The 20,734-nt window shown below is 44.5% G+C and overlaps 1 protein-coding gene across 2 annotated transcripts in view; it reads right to left on the minus strand.

Annotated features, from left to right (window-relative positions):
- Nucleotides 1-20,734, minus strand: part of btk (Bruton agammaglobulinemia tyrosine kinase) — a 162,102-nt gene that overhangs the window by 68,392 nt on the left and 72,976 nt on the right. For both annotated transcript variants that reach the window (XM_078211205.1, XM_078211206.1), the window contains exon 3: nucleotides 14,771-14,875. In XM_078211205.1, the coding sequence (XP_078067331.1) occupies nucleotides 14,771-14,875 (105 nt within the window). The remainder of the gene's footprint in view (nucleotides 1-14,770; nucleotides 14,876-20,734) is intronic.

The following is a 20,734-nucleotide window of genomic DNA, read 5'->3' on the forward strand; positions in this document are numbered from 1 at the left end:
CCAAGCTTTTCCCCACAGCCCTTCTTAAACAAAGGCACAGCATTTGCCATCCTCCAATCTTCAGGCACCTCACCTGTGGCTGTCAATTTGATTTTCTCTGCTAGGGGACCCACAATTTCTTCCCTAGCCTTCTACAATGTCCTGGGGTATACTTCATCAGGTTCCAGGGATTTATCTACCTTGATGCACCTTAAGGCTTCCAGCACCTTATTATGATTATATTCAATGATTAAACTGTTCTGTTAGGGTTCGAAAGCTCATTCTCACTATGTGCTAGTTTTACTTTAAGTCCATTGCTCTGTTTTTGCAATCCATTCAGTTTATCCATTTGAGAGTTTCATCCAAGGTGCAGTCAACAGTCTCTTCTGACAACATTATATAACAATCTCTCCCTTCTCATGGTTTGTCGAGAATTGCCAAATTCCTTTTGTTGTAGATGCAACTAACTCTCCTATGTTCAACATTTCTTTCTTCTTTCTTGTTATATTAAACACTTTTCTCTTCGTGTTTGTCCATTGCAATGTCCTCCTCAGCACCAGACAGTTTCGGCCTCTCTGCAGAATGCCAATTTCTCCAGCTCATTTGTGCTGGAGATTGGTTGTTTGATCATTCAATTGGATTTCTACAGAATTCCCAATATGACTCTGGTGAATGGTAGCTCTGATTCAACAGCACGGCGACTCTCGCAGTAGATGATGCAGGATGTCCTACATGAGCGCCATGAATCAAATCTTTGATACATTTCACTCTGAGACTAACAGTTCTCTCACTGATCACAAAACTGATAGTATCCACTACATGGGATTTATTGGCTGTTCTCAAGTTCCATGCTATGACCTCTGTTGCTGAGTTCTGCTTGTGCTTTTTCTCTCAACTCTTTTTACCTTCTATTCACATCTTCCTGCTCTAACTCCAGTTCCTTCACCGCTTGCTGGTGAATGTTGCACTGTTCCTTACTGGCCCTAACAGTTTCCTAGATACTTCCACCTTTTTCATAGTGCTTGTTTTTTTTTTAGCTTTGATGTAGCTGGGATGCTTCTCATTTAGACTAGGGTCACAAACATTTAACTCATTTTTGATTTGCTGCAGTTCTCGGTGAAGTTCATCCAACTCTTTTCTCTTCACTCTTACTTCTTCCTCTGCTCCAGCTTGTCTTACTTTACGTCTGATTACAGCTTTATTATTTGCTTGTAGTTTATTGCTAAACCTTTCAAGGGACTTCTCATTACAGTAGAAAAGGATTGAATGCAATTGAATCCTACTGCTTTCGGCTATTCAGTTATTTATTGAGAGATTTCCATTGGCCTCTGAGTTCTCTCTGAGGTTTCCCAGCACCCCAATGGGTGCCACCACCCCCACCCCGCGCCGCCCCACATCCTATTTTCTTCCATGTTCCTGGCAAGCAAAAGACCTCTTCGGTTCCACAACTTCAAGTCTTGACTACCTGCAGCCCCCCAGTACAGGGATCACGAACCTGTTCAGATTGGGAGACCTGCAAGTCTCAGCTTCCCACTTTCTTTTCATTCTGGGACAAGCCCTGAAGCTCCCCGTGGCTTTTCCGCCCCTTTTAGCCTCTGAACCCATTCAGCTGAAGCAATTATTTGCCTTCTTTCCAATTTTTTTCTTTTTAAACATGAAACACAGCTCTGTTTCCTTTGTTTTCCTCACTCCTACCCTTTTCTCCTTAGCTCAAGTTTTACTTCTCAGTCCTTGAATCTGTACAACAGGTTTGAAATTCTTGCTCCCAGTGTGGACGGGAATAACGACTGCAAGGAGGACGGGCAAACTGCCCACGGCACCGTGGTACAGGGAGCTGTTCAGGTGGAGGAAGAAAAAAGAAATGTAGTGGTAATTGGGGATAGTGTAGTTAGGGGTATTGACACTGTTCTGTGAGACCAGGATCGAGATTCCCGAAGGTTGTGTTGCCTGTCTGGTGCTCGGGTCCAGGATATCTCATCTGGGCTGCAGAGGAACTTGGAGTGGGAGGGTAACAATCCAGTTGTAGTGGTCCACGTAGGTGCCAACGATATAGGCAGAACAGGAACAGAGGTTCTGCAGAGGGAGTATGAAAAGCTAGGCGCCAAATTAAAAAGCAGAACCAACAAGGTGGTAATCTCTGGATTACTATCTGAGCCACAAGCCAATTAGAACATAGAACATAGAAAAACTACAGCACAAACAGGCTCTTCGGCCCACAAGTTGCGCCAGTCGTGTCCCTACCTACCTAGGCTTGTATATAGGCTGACCTATAAACCTCAATCCTATTAAGGAATTGGCGTAGGGTCAATAAGATTAAGGAGGTAAATGCGTGGCTCAAAGATTGGTGTGGGAGGAATGGGTTTGAATTCATGGGACATTGGCCCCAGTATTGGGGAAGATGGGACCTGTTCAGATGGGATGGTCTTTGTCTGAATTGTGCTGGGACCAGCGTCCTGGCGAATCGTATAACCAGGGCTGTAAATAGGGCTTTAAACTAAATAGTGGGGGGGAGGGTTCAGGGGTATGGGGAATTACAAAATCAAAGGTAAAGGAGAGGGTACGAGTGAGGGTTAATGATGAGGACATTCATCTAGTTAAAGGAGTCAAGGGCTCAGGCAGAGTAAAAAAGGTGACAAACACAAGAAGGGAGGTGGTCAACGCAGTGCAAGGAGATGGTCTGGGGAAGGATAACCAGTTTGCGACAGGTAGGGACAGAGCGTGCAATCAAAAGAATGCACTAACAAATCGGGTCCATATAAAGGCTAGCATAAAGACACTTTATCTGAATGCACGTAGCACTCAAAACAAAGTGAATGAGTTGATGGCACAAATCAGTACAAATGGGTATGATCTAGTGGCCATTACAGAAACGTGGTTGCAGGGTGACCAGGACTGGGAACTGAATATCCAGGGGTATCAGACATTTCGGAAGGATAGACAGGAAGGAAAAGGAGGTGGGGTAGCTCTGTTAATTAAAGATAACATCAGGGCGGTAGTGAGAGACGATATAGGCTCTAAGGAGCCTCACAAATTTGATAGAATTTTTTGAGGAGGTAACTAGGTGTGTTGATGAAGGTAGGGCGGTTGATGTCATATACATGGATTTTAGTAAGGCGTTTGATAAGGTCCCCCATGGTCGGCTTATGATGAAAGTAAGGAGGTGTGGGATAGAGGGAAAGTTGGCCGATTGGATAGGTAACTGGCTATCTGATCGAAGACAGAGGGTGGTGGTGGATGGAAAATTTTCGGACTGGAGGCAGGTTGCTAGCGGAGTGCCGCAGGGATCGGTGCTTGGCCCTCTGCTCTTTGTGATTTTTATTAATGACTTAGAGGAGGGGGCTGAAGGGTGGATCAGTAAATTTGCTGATGACACCAAGATTGGTGGAGTAGTGGATGAGGTGGAGGGCTGTTGTAGGCTGCAAAGAGACATAGATAGGATGCAAAGCTGGGCTGAAAAATGGCAAATGGAGTTTAACCCTGATAAATGTGAGGTGATTCATTTTGGTAGGACTAATTTAAATGTGGATTACAGGGTCAAAGGTAGGGTTCTGAAGACTGTGGAGGAACAGAGAGATCTTGGGGTCCATATCCACAGATCTCTAAAGGTTGCCACTCAAGTGGATAGAGCTGTGAAGAAGGCATATAGTGTGTTAGCTTTTATTAACAGGGGGTTGGAGTTTAAGAGCCGTGGGGTTATGCTGCAACTGTACAGGACCTTGGTGAGACCGCATTTGGAATATTGCGTGCAGTTCTGGTCACCTCACTATAAGAAGGATGTGGAAGCGCTGGAAAGAGTGCAGAGGAGATTTACCAGGATGCTGCCTGGTTTGGAGTGTCGGTCTTATGAGGAAAGGTTGAGGGAGCTGGGGCTGTTCTCTCTGGAGCGGAGGAGATTGAGGGGAGACTTAATAGAGGTTTATAAAATGATGAAGGGGATAGATCGAGTGAACGTTCAAAGACTATTTCCTCGGGTGGATGGAGCTATTACAAGGGGGCATAACTATAGGGTTCATGGTGGGAGATATAGGAAGGATATCAGAGGTAGGTTCTTCATGCAGAGAGTGGTTGGGGTGTGGCATGGACTGCCTGCAGTGATAGTGGAGTCAGACACTTTAGGAACATTTAAGCGGTTATTGGATAGGCATATGGAGCACACCAGGATGGTAGGGAGTGGGATAGCTTGATCTTGGTTTCAGATGAAGGTCGGCACAACATCGTGGGCCGAAGGGCCTGTTCTGTGCTGTAATGTTCTATGTTCTATGTTCTAATGTGGAATCGTTGTGGGTGGAGATAAGGAATAGTAAAGGGAGAAAGTCACTGGTGGGTGTGGTCTACAGGCCCCCAAATAATAACTTTGAGGTGGGGCGGGCTATAAACAAGCAAATAATGGATGCGTGCAAAAACGGAACAGCAATAATCATGGGGGATTTTAACATGCATATTGATTGGTTGACTCAAGTCGGACGCAGTGGACTTGAGGAAGAGTTCTTAGAATGCTGTCGGGATAGTTTCCTCGAACAGTATGTTACAGAACCTACGAGGGAGCAAGCTATCTTGGATCTGGTCCTGTGTAATGAGACAGGTAAAATTAATGATCTTCTTGTGAGGGATCCTCTTGGAATGAGTGATGACAATATGGTTGAATTTCTAATACAGATGGGGGGAGAGAAAGTAGGGTCCCAAACCAGTGTCCTCTGCTTGAACAGAGGGGAGTACAATAGGATGAGGGCAGAATTGGCTAATGTAAACTGGGAGCACAGGCTAGTTGGTAGGACAGCTGAGCAACAGTGGCGGATTTTTAAGGAGAATTTTCTCAGTACTCAGCAAAAATATATTCCTGTGATAAAGGAGGAATGTAAGAAAAGGGATAACCAGCCGTGGATAACTAAGGAAATAAAGGAGAGTATTAAATAAAAAACCAATGCGTACAGAGTGGCCAAAACTAGTGGGGAATTAGAAGATTGGGAAAGCTTTAAAAAACAACAAAGAACTACTAAGAAAGCGATAAAGAAAGGAAAGATAGATTATGAAACTAAACTAGCACAATATGTAAAAACTGATGGTAAAAATTTTTACAAATATATAAAAAGGAAAAGAGTGGCTAAAGTAAATGTTGGTCCCTTAGAAGATGAGAAGGGGGATTTAATAATAGGAAACGAGGAAATGGCCGAGGCCTTAAACAAGTTTTTTGTGTCGGTCTTCACAGTGGAGGACACAAATAGCTTACCGAAAATTGATGGTCGTGGGACTGTAGGGGGTGAGATCCTTAAAATGATTACTATTACTAAAGAGGTAGTGCTTGGTAGGCTAATGGGACTAAAGGTGGACAAGTCCCCGGCCTGGATGGAATGCATCCCAGGATACTGAAAGAAATGACAGAAGTAATAGCGGTTGTAATTTATCAAAATTCGCTGGACTCTGGGGAAGTGCCGGCTGATTGGAAAACAGCTAATGTGATGCCACTGTTTAAAGAAGGAGGTAGACAAAAGGCGGGTAACTACAGGCCGGTTAGCTTAACGTCCGTAGTTGGGAAATTGCTGGAATCCATCATTAAAGAAGAAATAGCAGGACACCTAGAAAAAAATGGTTCGATCAAGCAGACGCAGCATGGATTCATGAAGGGAAAGTCGTGTTTGATGAATTTACTGGATTTTTATGAAGATGTAACGAGTGTGGTTGACAGAGGGGAACCGGTGGATGTGGTGTTTTTGGATTTCCAGAAGGCGTTTGATAAGGTGCCTCACAAAAGGTTGCCGCAGAAGATTAGGGTACACGGAGTTGGGGGTAAAGTGTTAGCGTGGATTGAGGATTGGCTATCTAACAGTAAGCAGAGAGTTGGAATAAATGGGTGCTTTTCTGGTTGGCAGTTGGTGACTAGTGGCGTGCCGCAGGGATCGGTTCTGGGGCCTCAACTGTTTACCATATACAGTGACAATCTGGAGGAGGGGACCGAGTGTAGGGTAACAAAGTTTGCGGATGATACAAAGATGAGTGGGAAAGCGAATTGCGTGGAGGATGCGGAAAGTCTGTAGAGAGATTTGGATAGGCTAAGTGAGTGGGCGAGGATCTGGCAGATGGAGTATAACGTTGACAAGTGTGAGGTTATCCACTTTGGAAGGAATAATAGTAAAATGGACTATTATTTAAATGGTGAAAAATTACAACATGCTACTGTGCAGAGGGACCTGGGGGTCCTTGTGCATGAATCGCAAAAACTCAGTTTGCAGGTGATCAAGAAGGCAAATGGAATGTTGGCCTTTATCGTGAAGGGGATGGAGTATAAAAGCAGGGAGGTCATGCTGCAATTGTACAAGGTACTGGTGAGGCCGCAACTAGAGTACTGTGTGCAATTTTGGTCCCCTTATTTGCGGAAGGATATATTGGCCTTGGAGGGAGTACAGAGAAGGTTGATACCGGAGATGAGGGGATTAGCTTATGAGGAGAGATTGAGTAGATTGGGCCTGTACTCGTTGGAGTTTAGAAGGCTGAGGGGAGATCTTATAGAGAAATATAAGATAATGAAGGGGCTCGACAGGGTAGAGGCAGAGAGATTCTTTCCACTTAGAAAGGAAACAAGAACTAGAGGACACAGCCTCAAAATAAGGGGGAGTCAGTTTGGGACAGAGTTGAAGAGGAACTTCTTCTTTCAGAGGGTAGTGAATCTCTGGAATTCTCTGTCCATTGAAGCAGTGGAGGCTACCTCGTTAAATATGTTTAAGTCACAGGTAGATAGATTTCTGATCAATAAGGGAATTAAGGGTTATGGGGAGCGGACGGGTAAGTGGAACTAAACCACTATCAGATCAGCCATGATCTTATTGAATGGAGATTCATAGGATTGGCTCTTCTGTTCCTCAGTGAAATCTAGTTACAATACACCTTGTAGCCCTCTTCCCCAGCACTGAGTTGCTATTCCGATTTGGTCAGGTTTCATGTTCAACTCAGTCACAATTTCTTAGTTCTGGCATTGAAACTGAAAGAATTTCCAATTTATTTTCAAACCTCCCTTCATCTGCACAGGAGATGGTACTGGAATAGAACCATAGAACCAGAGAACATTACAGCACAGAAACTGGCCTTTTGGCCCTTCTTGGCTGTGCCGAACCATTTTTCTGCCTAGTCCCACTGACCTGCACCTGGACAATATCCCTCCACACCCCTATCATCCATGTACCTGTCCAAGTTTTTCTTAAAATGTTAAAAGTGAGCCCGCATTCACCACTTCATCTGGCAGCTCATTCCACACTCCCACCACGCTCTGTGTGAAGAAGCCCCCCCTAATATTCCCTTTAAACTTTTCCCCCTTAACCCATGTCCTCTAGTTTTTTTCTCCCCAAGCCTCAGTGGAAAAAGCCTGCTTGCATTCACTCTATCTATACCCATCATAATTTTATACACCTCTATCAAATCTCCCCTCATTCTTCTACGTTCCAGGGAATAAAGTCCTAACCTATTCAACCTTTCTCTGTAACTCAGTTTCTCAAGTCCTGGCAACATCCTTGTAAACCTTCTCTGCACTCTTTCAACCTTATTAATATCCTTCCTGTAATTAGGTGACCAAAATGGCACACAATACTCTAAATCCGGCCTCACCAATGTCTTATACAACCTCACCATAACATTCCAACTCCTGTACTCAATACTTTGATTTATAAAGACCAATGTACCAAAAGCACTCTTTATGACCCTATCTACCTGTGACGCCACTTTTAGGGAATTATGTATCTGCATTCCCAGATCCCTCTGTTCTACTGCACTCTTCAGTGTCCTACCATTTACCTTGTATGTTCTACCTTGGTTTGTCCTTCCAAAGTGCAATATCTCACACTTGTCTGCATTAAACTTCATCTGCCATTTTTCAGCCCATTTTTCTAGCTGGTCCAAATCCCTCTGCAAGCTTTGAAAACCTTCCTCACTGTCCACTACACCTCCAATCTTTGTATCATGAGCAAATTTGCTGATCCAATTGACCACATTACCATCAGATCATTGATACAGATGACAAACAACAATGGACCCAGCACTGATCCCTGTGGCACACCACTAGTCACAGGCCTCCACTCAGAGAAGCAATCCTCCACTACCACTCTCTGGCTTCTTCCATTGAGCCAATGTCTAATCCAATTTACTACCTCTCCATGTATACCTAGCGACTGAACCTTCCTAACTAACCTCCCATGCGGGACCTTGTCAAAGGCCTTACTGAAGTCCATGTACACAACATCCACTGCCTTCCCTTCATCCACTTTCCTGGTAACCTCCTTGAAAAACTCTAATAGATTGGTTAAACATGACCTGCCACGCACAAAGCCATGTTGACTCTCCCTAATAAGTCCCTGTCTATCCAAATATTTGTAGATCCTATCTCTTAGTACTCCTTCCAATAACTTACCTACTACTGACGTCAAACTTACCAGCCTATAATTACTTTTTGAGCCTTTTTTAAACAACGGAACAACATGAGCTATCCTCCAATCATCCGGCACCTCACCCGTGGATAACGACATTTTAAATATACCTGCCAGGGCCCCTGCAATTTCAACACTAGTCTCCTTCAAGGTCCGAGGGAATACCCTGTCCAGTCCTGGGGATTTATCTACTCTAATTTGCCTCAAGACAGCAAGTACCTCCTCCTCTTTAATCTGTATAGGTTCCATGACCTCCCTACTTGTTTGCCTTATTTCCATAGACTCCATGCCAATTTCCTAAGTAAATACGGATGCAAAAAACCCATTTAATATCTCCCCATTTCTTTTGGTTCCATACATAGCCGACCACTCTGATCTTCAAGAGGACCAATTTTATCCCTTACTATCCTTTTGCTCTTAATATACCTGTAGAAGCTCCTTCACCTTGTCTGCCAAAACAACCTCATGTCTTCTTTTAGCTCTCCTGATTTCTTTCTTAAGTAGTTTCTTGCACTTTTTATACTCAAGCATCTTATTTGCTCCCTGTTGCTTATACATGTCATACATCTCTCTCTTCTTCTTTATCAGAGTTCTAATATCCCTCGAGAACCAAGGTTCCTTATTCTTATTCACTTTGCCTTTAATCCTGACAGGAACATACAAACTCCACACTCTCATAATTTCTCCTTTGAAGGCCTCCCACTTACCATTCACATCCTTGCCAGAGAACAGCCTGTCCCAATCCACGCTTTTTAGATCCTTTCTTATTTCTTCAAATTTGGCCTTTTCCCAGTTTAGAACCTCAACCCGAGGAGCAGACCTAACTTTATCCATGATCAAATTGAAACTAATGGCATTAGGATCACTGGAACCAAAGTGTTCCCCGACACACACTTCCGTCACATGTCCTAACTCATTTCCTAATGGGAGATCTAATATTGCATCCTCTCTAGTTGGTACCTCTATATATTGATTTAGAAAATTTTCCTGAACACATTTTACAAACTCTAACCTGTCTAGACCTTTAACAGTATGGGAGTCCTAATCTATATGTGGAAAATTAAAATCCCCTACTATCACAACTTTATGTTTCCTGCAGTTGTCTGCTATCTCTCTGCAGATTTGCTCCTCCAATTCTCGCTGACTATTGGGTGGTCTATAATACACCCCTATTAATGTGGTCATACCTTTCCTGTTTCTCAGCTCCACCATATGGCCTCGGTAGACAAGCCCTCTAATCTGTCCTGCCTGAGCACTGCTGTAACATTTTCCCTGACTAGCAATGCCAACCCCCCCACCCTTCATCCCTCTGCCTCTATCACGTCTGAAACATTGGAACCCTGGAACATTGAGCTGCTAGTCCTGCCCCTCCTGTAGCCAAGTTTCACTAATGGCTATAATGTCATAATTCCATGTGTCAATCCACGCCCTCAGCTCGTCTGCCTTCCCCACAATACTCCTGGCATTGAAATAGACACACCTCAAAAGATTATTTCCACCACACACAACCCTTCCATTTGTGATTTTGCATGAACTATTAACATCATTTATTTTCACCCCCGCTCCACTATCTGCTCTGGCACTCTGGTTCCCATTCCCTGCAAATCTAGTTTAAACCCTCCCCAATAACACTAGCAAACCTCCCTGCAAGTATATTGGCCCCTTGTAGAGAATACTGAAAGCCGTACTGATTCACCCAGCTGTCAAAGTCCTGTAAAAAGTTGCAGAATGTCTGCTGTTTCTTAAAGCAGCTGGGACGGTGGCACAGTGGTTAGCACTGCTGCCTCACAACGCCAGGGACCTGGGTTCGATTCCTGGCTTGGGTCACTGTCTATGCGGAGTCTGCACGTTCTCCCCGTGTCTGCATGGGTTTCCTCCGGATGTTCTGGTATCCTCCCACAGCCCGAAAGACATGCTGGTTAGGTGCATTGGCCATGTTAAATTCTCCCTCAATGTACCCAAACAGGCGCCGGAGTGTGGTGACTAGAGGATTTTCACAGTAACTTCATTGCAGTGTTAATGTAAGCCTACTTGTGACACTAATAAACAAACTTTTAGAACTTTTTTTCAAAATCCACTCAATTTCAGTTGCACACGTTTCATGTGGTGGGTAAAAATGGCTTCTTCACAAAGCATTTGTTTCACCTAACATGTCCTCAGAGGTCACATGACTACGGCAATGCAGTAGAGGCAGCAGTGCACAAAGGCATTCCCCAAACATAGGGAGAGAATTCAGGAGCTTAGGACTGAGGCAACCAAAGATACAGCGACAAAGGGGCAGAGTGATTAAAGTCAGGAATGTACAGGGGTACATACAGGGATGGCATGATCCCTGCTAGCTGGAGGTGATTACAGAGACAGGATAGCATGAAAAGATTTGAAATCAAGGGTGAAGATTTTAAATCAAAACAGAATATACTGGAAATACTCAGCAGGTCTGGCAGCATCTGTGGATAGAGAAACAGAGTTAACACTTCATGACCTCTCATCAGAACCAGAAGAATTTTAAAATTGTGGCATTGCCAGACCATAGGATAATGTAGGTCAGTAAGCCTAGGAGTGATTGGTGAACGGGACTTGGTGCAAGTTGAGATGTATGAGTGGAGTAGGAAACTGGAGCTGGAATTGACCTTATTGCGGACCGTGGGGCCTAAAGAGGCTGTATGGCCTATACTGTTCCTACCTCTTATCTTAGGTTCTTATGATCGGGCAGCAGGATTTAGATAAGTTCAAGTCTATAGTGGGTGGAAGATGGGAGGCCGATTAGGATAACATTGGATCAGTCAAGTCTGGAGGCCAAAAGGCACAGATGAGGGTTACAACAGCAACTGAGGCAGGGGGTAAAATCAGGCAATGTTATGGAAATAGGCAACCTTCATGATGATATTGGATATGTAGTGGGAAGCTGTCAAATATGACACCAAGACTTCAAACAGTCTGGTTCATCCCTTAAAGTTACAAGGGGCGGGACTCACCACACCGTCATGGCATATTTTGCGGTGGTGGAGGCAGCCCACCATTGGCCAGTGACAGGGTCTTCTGGTCTCACCACTATTAATGGGTCTTTTGCCAGGAAACTCTGCAGCACAAGTTGCAGTCAACAGGACCGGAAGATCCCAGCAATGGCAACATCCAGAAAATCCTGCCCAGCGGAGAGGAATGTCTCAGGGATAGAGTTGACAGAGTGGACAGAACACAAGGGCTTTAGTCTTCCCAATATTTAGTTGAAGAAAATTTCTGCTCATCTAATACTGGATGCCGGACAATTGGTTTGACAAAGCAATGTGGCAATAGGTGGGATTTTCTGGCCCCAACACTGGTGGACATTGTGGCAGACAGGACAGGAGAATTTGGAGAGCCGCTGACTTTTCATGGCTCCAAATTTCCCTGCCCTGTCCGTGATGATGGCCACCGGTGTAACAGCTGGAAAATCCCACCCCAATGAGTGGATGAATTGCTTTTAATCATCCCAGAATTCCCTATATTCTGGAACAGTCTGCATGGTTTAGGAGGAGGAAGTGTAATTCCGCTTTTCAAGAAAGGAAGGAGGGAGAAAACAGGGAACGAAAGATCAGTTAGTCTGACTAGCAGCGGGGTAGTTGCTAGAATCTGTGATCAAGGGCATGATAAAGAGCACATGGAAAATCACAAAATGATTAGGCTGAAGCAATATGGTTTTAAAGGAAAGTGTTTGATGAATGTGTTAACTTGTTGATGGTTTAACAATGAGGGGAGATGGGGGGGGTCAAATGGTTGTAGTATATTTGGACTTTCAGGGGGTACTTGTAAAGTGTCACAAAATAGATTGTTTGTTCATGGAATTGGGATTTTTATGTTAGCTCGGATTAAATATTGTTTTTATTTGCCTTTGAGAAGGTGGTGGTAAGCTGTCTCTTGAATCGCTGCAGCCAACATGCTGTGGATTAACCCACAACACCATGAGGGAGGGAATTCCAGGATTTTGACCCAGCAACTGTGAAGGAATGGCGATATATTTCCAAGTCAGGATGGTGAGTGACTTGGAGGAGAACTTCCAGGTGGTGGTGTTCCCATCTATCTGTTGTCCTTGTTCTTCTAGATGAAAGTAGTCGTGGGTTTGGAAGATGCTGTCTAAGGACTTTTGGCGAATTACTACAGTGCATCTTGTAGATAGTACACACTGCTGCTACTGAGTGTTGGTGGTGGAGGGAGTGGATGTTTGTGGATGTGCTGCCAATCAAGCGGGCTGCTTTGTCCTGGATGGTGTCAAGCTTCTTGAGTGTTGTTGGAGCTGCACCCATCCAGGCAAGTAGGGAGTATTTCATCACACTTCTGGCTTGTGCCTTGTAGATGCTTTGGGCAGTCAGGAGGCGAGTTTCTCGCCGCAGTATTCCTGGCCTCTGACCTGCTCTTGTAGCCACTGTGTTTATGTGGTGATTCCAGTTGAGTTTCTGGTCAATGATAACCCCAAGGATGTTGACAGTGGGGGTTCAGTGATGGTTACACCATTGAATGTCAAGGGGCAGTGGTTAGAGTGTCTTTATTGATGATGGTCATTGCCTGGCATATGTGGCATGAATGTTACTTGTCAGCCCAAGCCTGGATGTTGTCCAGCTCTTCTTGCATTTGAATATGAACTGCTACAGTTTCTGAGGAGTCACGAATGGTGCTGAACATTGTGCAATCATCAGCAAACATCCCCACTTCTGACCTTATAGAACATAGAACAGTACAGCACAGAACAGGCCCTTCGGCCCACGATGTTGTGCCGAGCTTTATCTGAAACCAAGATCAAGCTATCCCACTCCCTATCATCCTGGTGTGCTCCATGTGCCTATCCAATAAAAATGATGGAGGGAAGATCATTGACGAAGCAGTTGAAGATGATTGGGCCTTGGACACTACCCTAAGGGATTTCTGCAGAGATGTCCTGGAACTGAGATGATTGGGCGGCACGGTGGCACAGTGGTTAGCACTGCTACCTCACAGCGCCAGGGATCCAAGTTCAATTCCGACCTTGGGTGACTGTGTGGAGTTTGCACATTCTCCCTGTGTCTGTGTGGGTTTCCTCCGGGTGCTCCAGTTTCCTCCTACACTCCAAAGATGTGCAGGTTAGGTTCGTTGGCCACGCTAAATTGCCCCTTAGTGTCAGGGAGATTTGTAAGGTAGACAAGTGGGGTTACGGGGATAGGGCCTGGGTGGGATTGTGGTCGGTGCAGACTTGATGGGCCGAATGGCCTCCTTCTGCACTTTAGGATTCTATGATCCCCCACAACCACAACCAACTTCCTATGTACCAGGTATGACTCCATCCAGCAGAGAGTTTGCCCCCTGATACCAGTTGATTCCAGTTTTGCTGGGGCTTCTTAATGATTGGTTCATGGACAGACAGGATAATGACTGTCACAAAATGGGTGGGTGTGAGATCTCACAAAGAATTTCTGCCTTGTGCTGGGTTGGATATTGGTGAAGATTGAAAGGCACTATACTATTAAACAGATTCTCATCGAGAAGACTCATTTTACACTTTCAGGTTGAGACATTTCTTCACTGTGATAATGAATTTTTCAATCATTCAGTGACTGGTTTGAAATTAGGGGCTGTCAAAATAACAACAGAGTTTTTCATTTCCTCTTTCACTTACAGTCCCAACTGTCAGTTATCTTGTAAACCTAACTCCAAACAGAGAGCAGACTACAGTTTGACTGCAGAAAGGCACTTCTAAATGTTTGGTCAAAATGTCTGATTTTATTCACAGTATTTACAATTCCTCCTTCACCTATATTTTCCAAACCCCCTCTCTCTGTTATTCTGACCTGTTGATAGCTCCTGAATTTTCTTTTGACTTAAGAACGCACTTTGGTGCTGCCAGTTCACGTTTGGTTGACTGAAGATTCCCTCCAACACCCCCCATAATAGTGCGGCCCAAACGCTCCATTTTACCAGCTCCCCAACCTGCAAACCAATTGATGGAGGACAGTAAAAATTTTACCCTTGATTTATTGCCTTTGAGATTGTGACGTGATCAGGTTGGAGTATTTAAACTTTCCAAGCTGTTTGATAGGTTAGAGAGAAATGATTTCCTCGGGGATCATATCGGAGAGACGTACACGGTTTTATCTGTAGACCCATTCCATCCAGGAAGCACGTCTCCACACAAAGGGGAGAGAAAACCCAGAACTCTCTCCCTAAAGGCTGGGGTTAACTGGGAATTTCAAGACTGGGATTGATCGATATTTGTTGGGTATCAAGGAATATGGAGCAAAGTTGAGAAATAGAGCAAGATGCACAACAGCACTGATTTCATTTATAGGCGTAACAGGATTATTTATCGAATGGCCTCCTCCTATGCTCCATTTGTCAACAGGCTGATCCTGTAACAGTGCTAATACTCGCACACTAACCTGGAATGGATACTGTCTATCCAGGGGACAGTTATCCTCAGCGGTCACTGTTTCCACACACTTGATTTTTTCCACATCAATCGATCCTTTCTTGCCCCCTCGTTTCTGATCAGAAAACAAAATGATTTTAAATTCTTAAATACATGACTTATTTCCCATGATCCCCTGAAGGTGCTGACTCTCTCTCCCCCTCCCCTAAAGATACTGACTCTCTCTCTCTCTCTCTCCCCTGAAGGTGCTGAGTATAATTTGCTGTTTACATATCTCCTTCCTTTCTTGAAGTACATTTTTTTCATGGAATTAGGATTGCTTTAAGTTTCCTCAGTATTTGCCTCTTGATTTTTACTCTTGGAATGATTTTTGTGTCTTTCATTATGAAAACAAATCTAAAATATGTGTTCAAAGTGTAACAATTTTAATCAGGCAACTGAGGTTGGCCTGCTTGAATATGAACTCCCTGATTAAGGGCCAAATTGATGGTCCAATCAGGGACCTATGCTCTGTACTTAAACAGGAGTGTCAGTTCCTCTGGCACTCTGGATGGAGACTGCATTCTGAGAGCACTCTGTATAGTGTTGTTGGATCTTGTAAATAAAGATTTTTTGATGAAGGGACTTCCACCTCCGAAGATTTATTACAGTGGCAACGAGAAAAAAGGAACAACCTGAAGGAACTTGCTTAGCTACTACACATTGAGGGTAAGCCACTGCCAGGCAAACATGCCTCTGTTCAGGATATTAGATTCTTTTGACCCTGCAGTGGAAGACTAGAACGGATCAAGTATTTCTTCAGAGCTAATGACATAGCCTCAGATGAAAAACAACGGGTTATTCTTCTGACCGCATGTGGACTGGCAGCTTTCGCTGTTATGCACAGTTTAATTTTTCCAGAAGCACCAGACACAAAAACCTTCCAGGAATTGAAGGACTTAGTAAAAGAATGTTACGAGCCTAAGCCACCTCTGATCCTGCGAAGGTACTGGTTTTACTCAGCATTCAGAGAGGGGGAGTCAATCACTGGTTTCCTGATGAGATTAAGGTGATTCGCAGAAGCTTGCAAATTTGGATTGGCATTAAATGAGATGCTCTGAGAATCAATAATATGACCATACAAAAACGTCTGTTGGCAGAGGCCCAGCTGGACTGCAAACAAGTATTACAGCTGGCTTTGTCTTTGGAAAAAGCGGCGAGTGGAGCACATGAGTTACAGGGTATTCCGATGGAGGTAGATGACCACACCAGTGCAACTGAGTTAAGGGACTACCACTATGGGGCTGGCAACTATATAGCTGCCCTGAGGAAGGATTCAGATACAAGGAAACCCAGGTCCACCCACAGAACCACTGCTAAACAAGGCCGAGTCAGATCTAGACAGACAGCAGTCCCTGCAAAGCCCTGCCCGGCAAGACATTGCAACTGTTGCCAGTGTCAGAAGTCAGAGAAGAAAAGCAAGGTTCCAAAACGGACATTCCGGAAAAGGATACGTAGGCCAGATACAGGAGAATGCACACCCTGGAAGCTCCATCTATCTCCAACGAGGAACAGCTACTTTGCATAGCAATGAGCAAATTGGAACCTATTAAGTTATCCGTGAGACTGAACAGACATCCAATTTTAATGGAGATCAGCACAGGCACAGAGGTATCCGTGGTAGGGGAAACAGTGTTCAACAAAATACGCACTGGACTCCAATACTTATCCTTGACTGAGACTTCAGCAAGACTGAGGACTTGTACAGGGGAACCACTGGGAGTGTTGGGCACAACCCATGTTGCCTACGGAAAACAACTGGTTAGGCTACCATTGATGGTAGTGGAAGGTTCGGGACCGAGGTCTACTGGGACAAAATTGGCTGAAAGAGATCCAACTAGATTGGGTAAACATTTTCCAGCTAGAAGGGCGGCACGGTAGCACAGTGGTTAGCACTGCTGCTTCACAGCTCTAGGGTCCCGGGTTCAATTCCCGGCTCGGGTCACTGTCTGTGTGGAGTTTGCACATTCTCCTCGTGTCTGCGTGGGTTTCCTCCGGGTGCTCCGGTTTCCTCCCACAGTCCAAAGATGTGCGGGTTAGGTTGATTGGCCAGGTTAAAAATTGCCCCTTAGAGTCCTGAGATGTGTAGGTTAGAGGGATTAGCGGGTAAATATGTGGGGATAGGGCCTGGGTGGGATTGTGGTCGGTGCAGACTCGATGGGCCGAATGGCCTCCTTCTGCACTGTAGGGTTTCTATGATTCTATGAGAAAATGGTCACCTGAGTGAAGTCCTGTGCAAATACCCAGAGGTTTTTCGGGAAGGGCAAAGAACAATTAAAGGAGAAAAAGCAACATTACACATCGACCCGGAGGCAGTCCCAAAATTCTGCAAGGTCCAGCCAGTACTATTCGCATTAAGGGAAAAGATCGATAAGGAAATCAAAAGATTGGAACGTGAAGGCATAATAAAACCGGTCCAGTTTTCGGAATGGTGGCACCCTGGTGCCTTTCCTGAAGCCGGACAGCTCGGTTAGTCTTTGTGGAGATTTTAAACAGACATAAATCGCTACTCACAACTTAATAAATACCCAGTTTCCCGGATTGAGGATCTACATGCAAAGCTGGCAGGAGGACTCTTATTCTCAAAACTAGAGATGAGCCATGCGTACCTACAGCTGAAGCTGGGCAAAGATTCAAAATGATCTCTACAATCAACACACTGGAAGGCCTTTTTCAATATACACCTTTCAGAGTATCGTCAGCCTGTGCTATGTTCCAGAGAATGATGGAGAACATACTACAAGGGTTGCCACAGGTTGCCATTTATCTCATTACAAGGAAAACAAGAGCAGAACACCTGCAGAACCTGGAGGAAGTCCTAAGAATATTTTCAGCAGTGGGTATGCGCTTAAAGAGGAAGAAATGTAATCTATCTGGGTTTCAAAGTCGATAAGTCAGGCCTACATCCTCTGGAGCATCGGGTGCAGGCAATAAAAGATGCCCTAGCCCCCACCACAATCCAGGAGTTATGGTTGTTTATAGGGCTGGTGATGTATTATGGGAAATTCATACAAAGCAGGGCCTCCATTCTGGATCCCCTACACCAGCTACTAAAAAAGGGGCAAACCTGAGAATGGTCTGCCTGGCCAAGACCGGGCCTTCAAGAAAATCAAACAGCAACTCTCCTCAGAAAATGTTTTAGCGCATTATGACCCCAAGAAAGAATTGATGTTCACTTGCGACATGTCCCCATATTGGTGCAGTTCTGGCACACAGATGGAAAACGGACAGGAACAGCCAATAATGTATGCCTCCAGGACCCAGGCAATAGCGGAATGAAAGTATGCCCAGATCGAAACAGAAGGTCTGGCCATAATTTTCGCAGTAAAGAAATTCCACTAGTACCTATATGGTTGGAAATTCACGATTGTCTTAAGGAAACACCTGGACCAGGTCCGGGCCTCAAACTCACCGCCTGTTTCTGAGCTGAGTCGGCCCTGGAGAGCTAGGGATGAGGAGAGTCCTCCTCGATGGACCAGCACTGTCTCTCCAGCACCCCAGCGGGAACCTTAGAGTCCAAAATAGACACGGGGGAACGAAGCTGCAGTGGTTCCCCTACCACCGGAGGAACCACCCTCCAGCGCTTGCTGCAGAGATGGGCACCCAACCGATACACCCCTCCAACATCAGAGGCCGAGTTGGAGGATCCAGACCCGGCGTGCAAACGGAGGAAAAGATTCATGAGGCAATCAGGGCGCCAGGATTGGCCTGCTTGAATATAAACTCCCTGATTAAGGGCCAAATTGATGGCCCAATCAGGGAGCCCCATGCTCTGTACTTAAACAGGGGTGTCCTCTGGCACTCTGGATATAGACTGCATACCGACAGCACTCTGTATAGTGTTGTTGGATCTTGTAAAGAAAGGAATTTTGGTGAAGGGACTCCCACCTCCTAAGACTTAGTATACAAAGACTCTGACATTTCCATGTTTCCCTTTATTCATTCCCAAGTCTCCTCCTTCTGAGTACCAGCACTCAGTTTAACCACTTTTTTTCCTTTTTATATACTTTCATCTCATCAACAAATACATTCTAAGATGGCTACGCAGCATGGCAACCTCTTGCAAGCTGTGCCCAGCATGCCCTCTAATTCTATCTTTTACTCCCATTCTATGCTTTAGCTGTTCTGTCCAAGACTGCAAGAAATACAAAGGGTTGTGAACAAAGCCCAGTCCATCACTCAAACCAGCCTCCCAAACATTGACTCTGTCTACATTTCCCACTGCCTTGGAAAAGCAGCCAGCGTAATCAAGGACCCCACACATCCTGGACATACTCTCTTCTACCTTCTTCCATCGGGAAAAAGATACAAAAGTCTGAGGCCACATACCAACTGACCCAAGAACAGTTTCTTCTATGCTGCCAACAGACTGTTGAATGGACCCACCTCGCATTAAGTTGATCTTCCTCTACACCCTAGCTATGACTGCAACACTACATTCTAGACCCTCTCCTTCTCTATGTACAGTATGCTTTGCCTATATAGTGCACAAGAAACAATACTTTTCACTGTATATGTGTGACAATAATAAATCAAATCAAATGTGGAAGCTTTTACTATCTGTTTATTTTTATTTCCTAGTTTTATCCCATACTCCAATCTTTCCCTCTTTATTATCTTTTTAGTCATCCTTTGCTGATTTCTAGATGTTTCCCAAACCTCTGGCCTTGCACTAATCTTTGCCATATTGGACACCTTTTCTTTAAGTTCAATTTCAGTTTCAAAGCAATTTAAATTTTATTGTCCTTTGGAAATTCATTGTAGCTGCATTACTTACTTATTGAAAATAATAGTAGTGAAAAGAAAAATTACATCACAAAATCTATAAAAGATATGTTAAAAAATATTTCAGTGCATTTGAAATAATCAATGAGGCAATAAAAACATAAATATCACATCAATCAAACAGATGTTCCTTAAAATTCCTAAAGATCTTCTGGGCGGCACGGGGGCACAGTGGTTTAGCACTGCTGCCTCACAGCGCCAGGGACCCAGATTCAATTTCGGGCTTGGGTCACTGTCTGTGCAGAGTTTGCACATTCTCCCCGTGTTTGTGTAGGTTCCAGGTGCCTCCGGGTGCTCCGGTTTCCACAGTCCAAAAGACGTGCTAGTTAGGTGCATTGGCCATGTTAAACTGTTCCTCAGTGTACCGAACAAGGGATTTTCACAGTAACTTCATTGCAGCGTTAATGTAAGCCTACTTGTGACACTAATAAATAAACTTAAACTTAATAAAACTCCTTCCCATAAGTCATTACACCACCTACCCTATTCCCCTTACTAGAATTCATAAAGAATGTCGTCAATCCCAAGAAAAACAATAAAAATGTTCCATGAGAGTGACTTCCATGGGAAAAATAAGGAAAACAAAAGAGTGAGAGAGAAAGACAGAGACACACACATACACACATACACAAAGATAGAGAGATACAGAGAGAGAGGGAGACAGACATGGAAAACCAAGGCATGATGCTTACTTATTTCCAATAGTACACCTGCATAGCAGCTTACATAATCTTGACTGAAGTAATGAATAGACCTTTATTCAAGACGTCTCTATTGTAAATAACAGACTGATGTTAACCAATTATTGTTTGACACTTAGAGCTTAAGAGAAGTCATTGCCTTAAGGTTAAGGCAAAGTGCATAACCAATGGGTGGCATGGTGGCATGGTGGCAGGTTAGCACTGCTGCCTCACAGCACCAGGGGCTGGGTTCAATTTTGGCCTCAGATGACTGTGTGTGTGGAGTTTTCACATTCTCCCTGTGACTGTGTGGGTTTCCTCCAGGTGTTCCAGTTTCCTCCCACAGTCCAAAGGTGTGCAGATTAGGTTGATTGGCCACGCTAAATTAACCCTTAGTATCATTATTCTAAACCACCCAACAAAAGATGTCCACTAGGATGTCCACAGTACAGGAAGGAGCTGTACAGCTG

This window comes from Mustelus asterias, chromosome 4 (assembly GCF_964213995.1).
Source record: "Mustelus asterias chromosome 4, sMusAst1.hap1.1, whole genome shotgun sequence".
Lineage (NCBI taxonomy): Eukaryota > Metazoa > Chordata > Chondrichthyes > Carcharhiniformes > Triakidae > Mustelus > Mustelus asterias.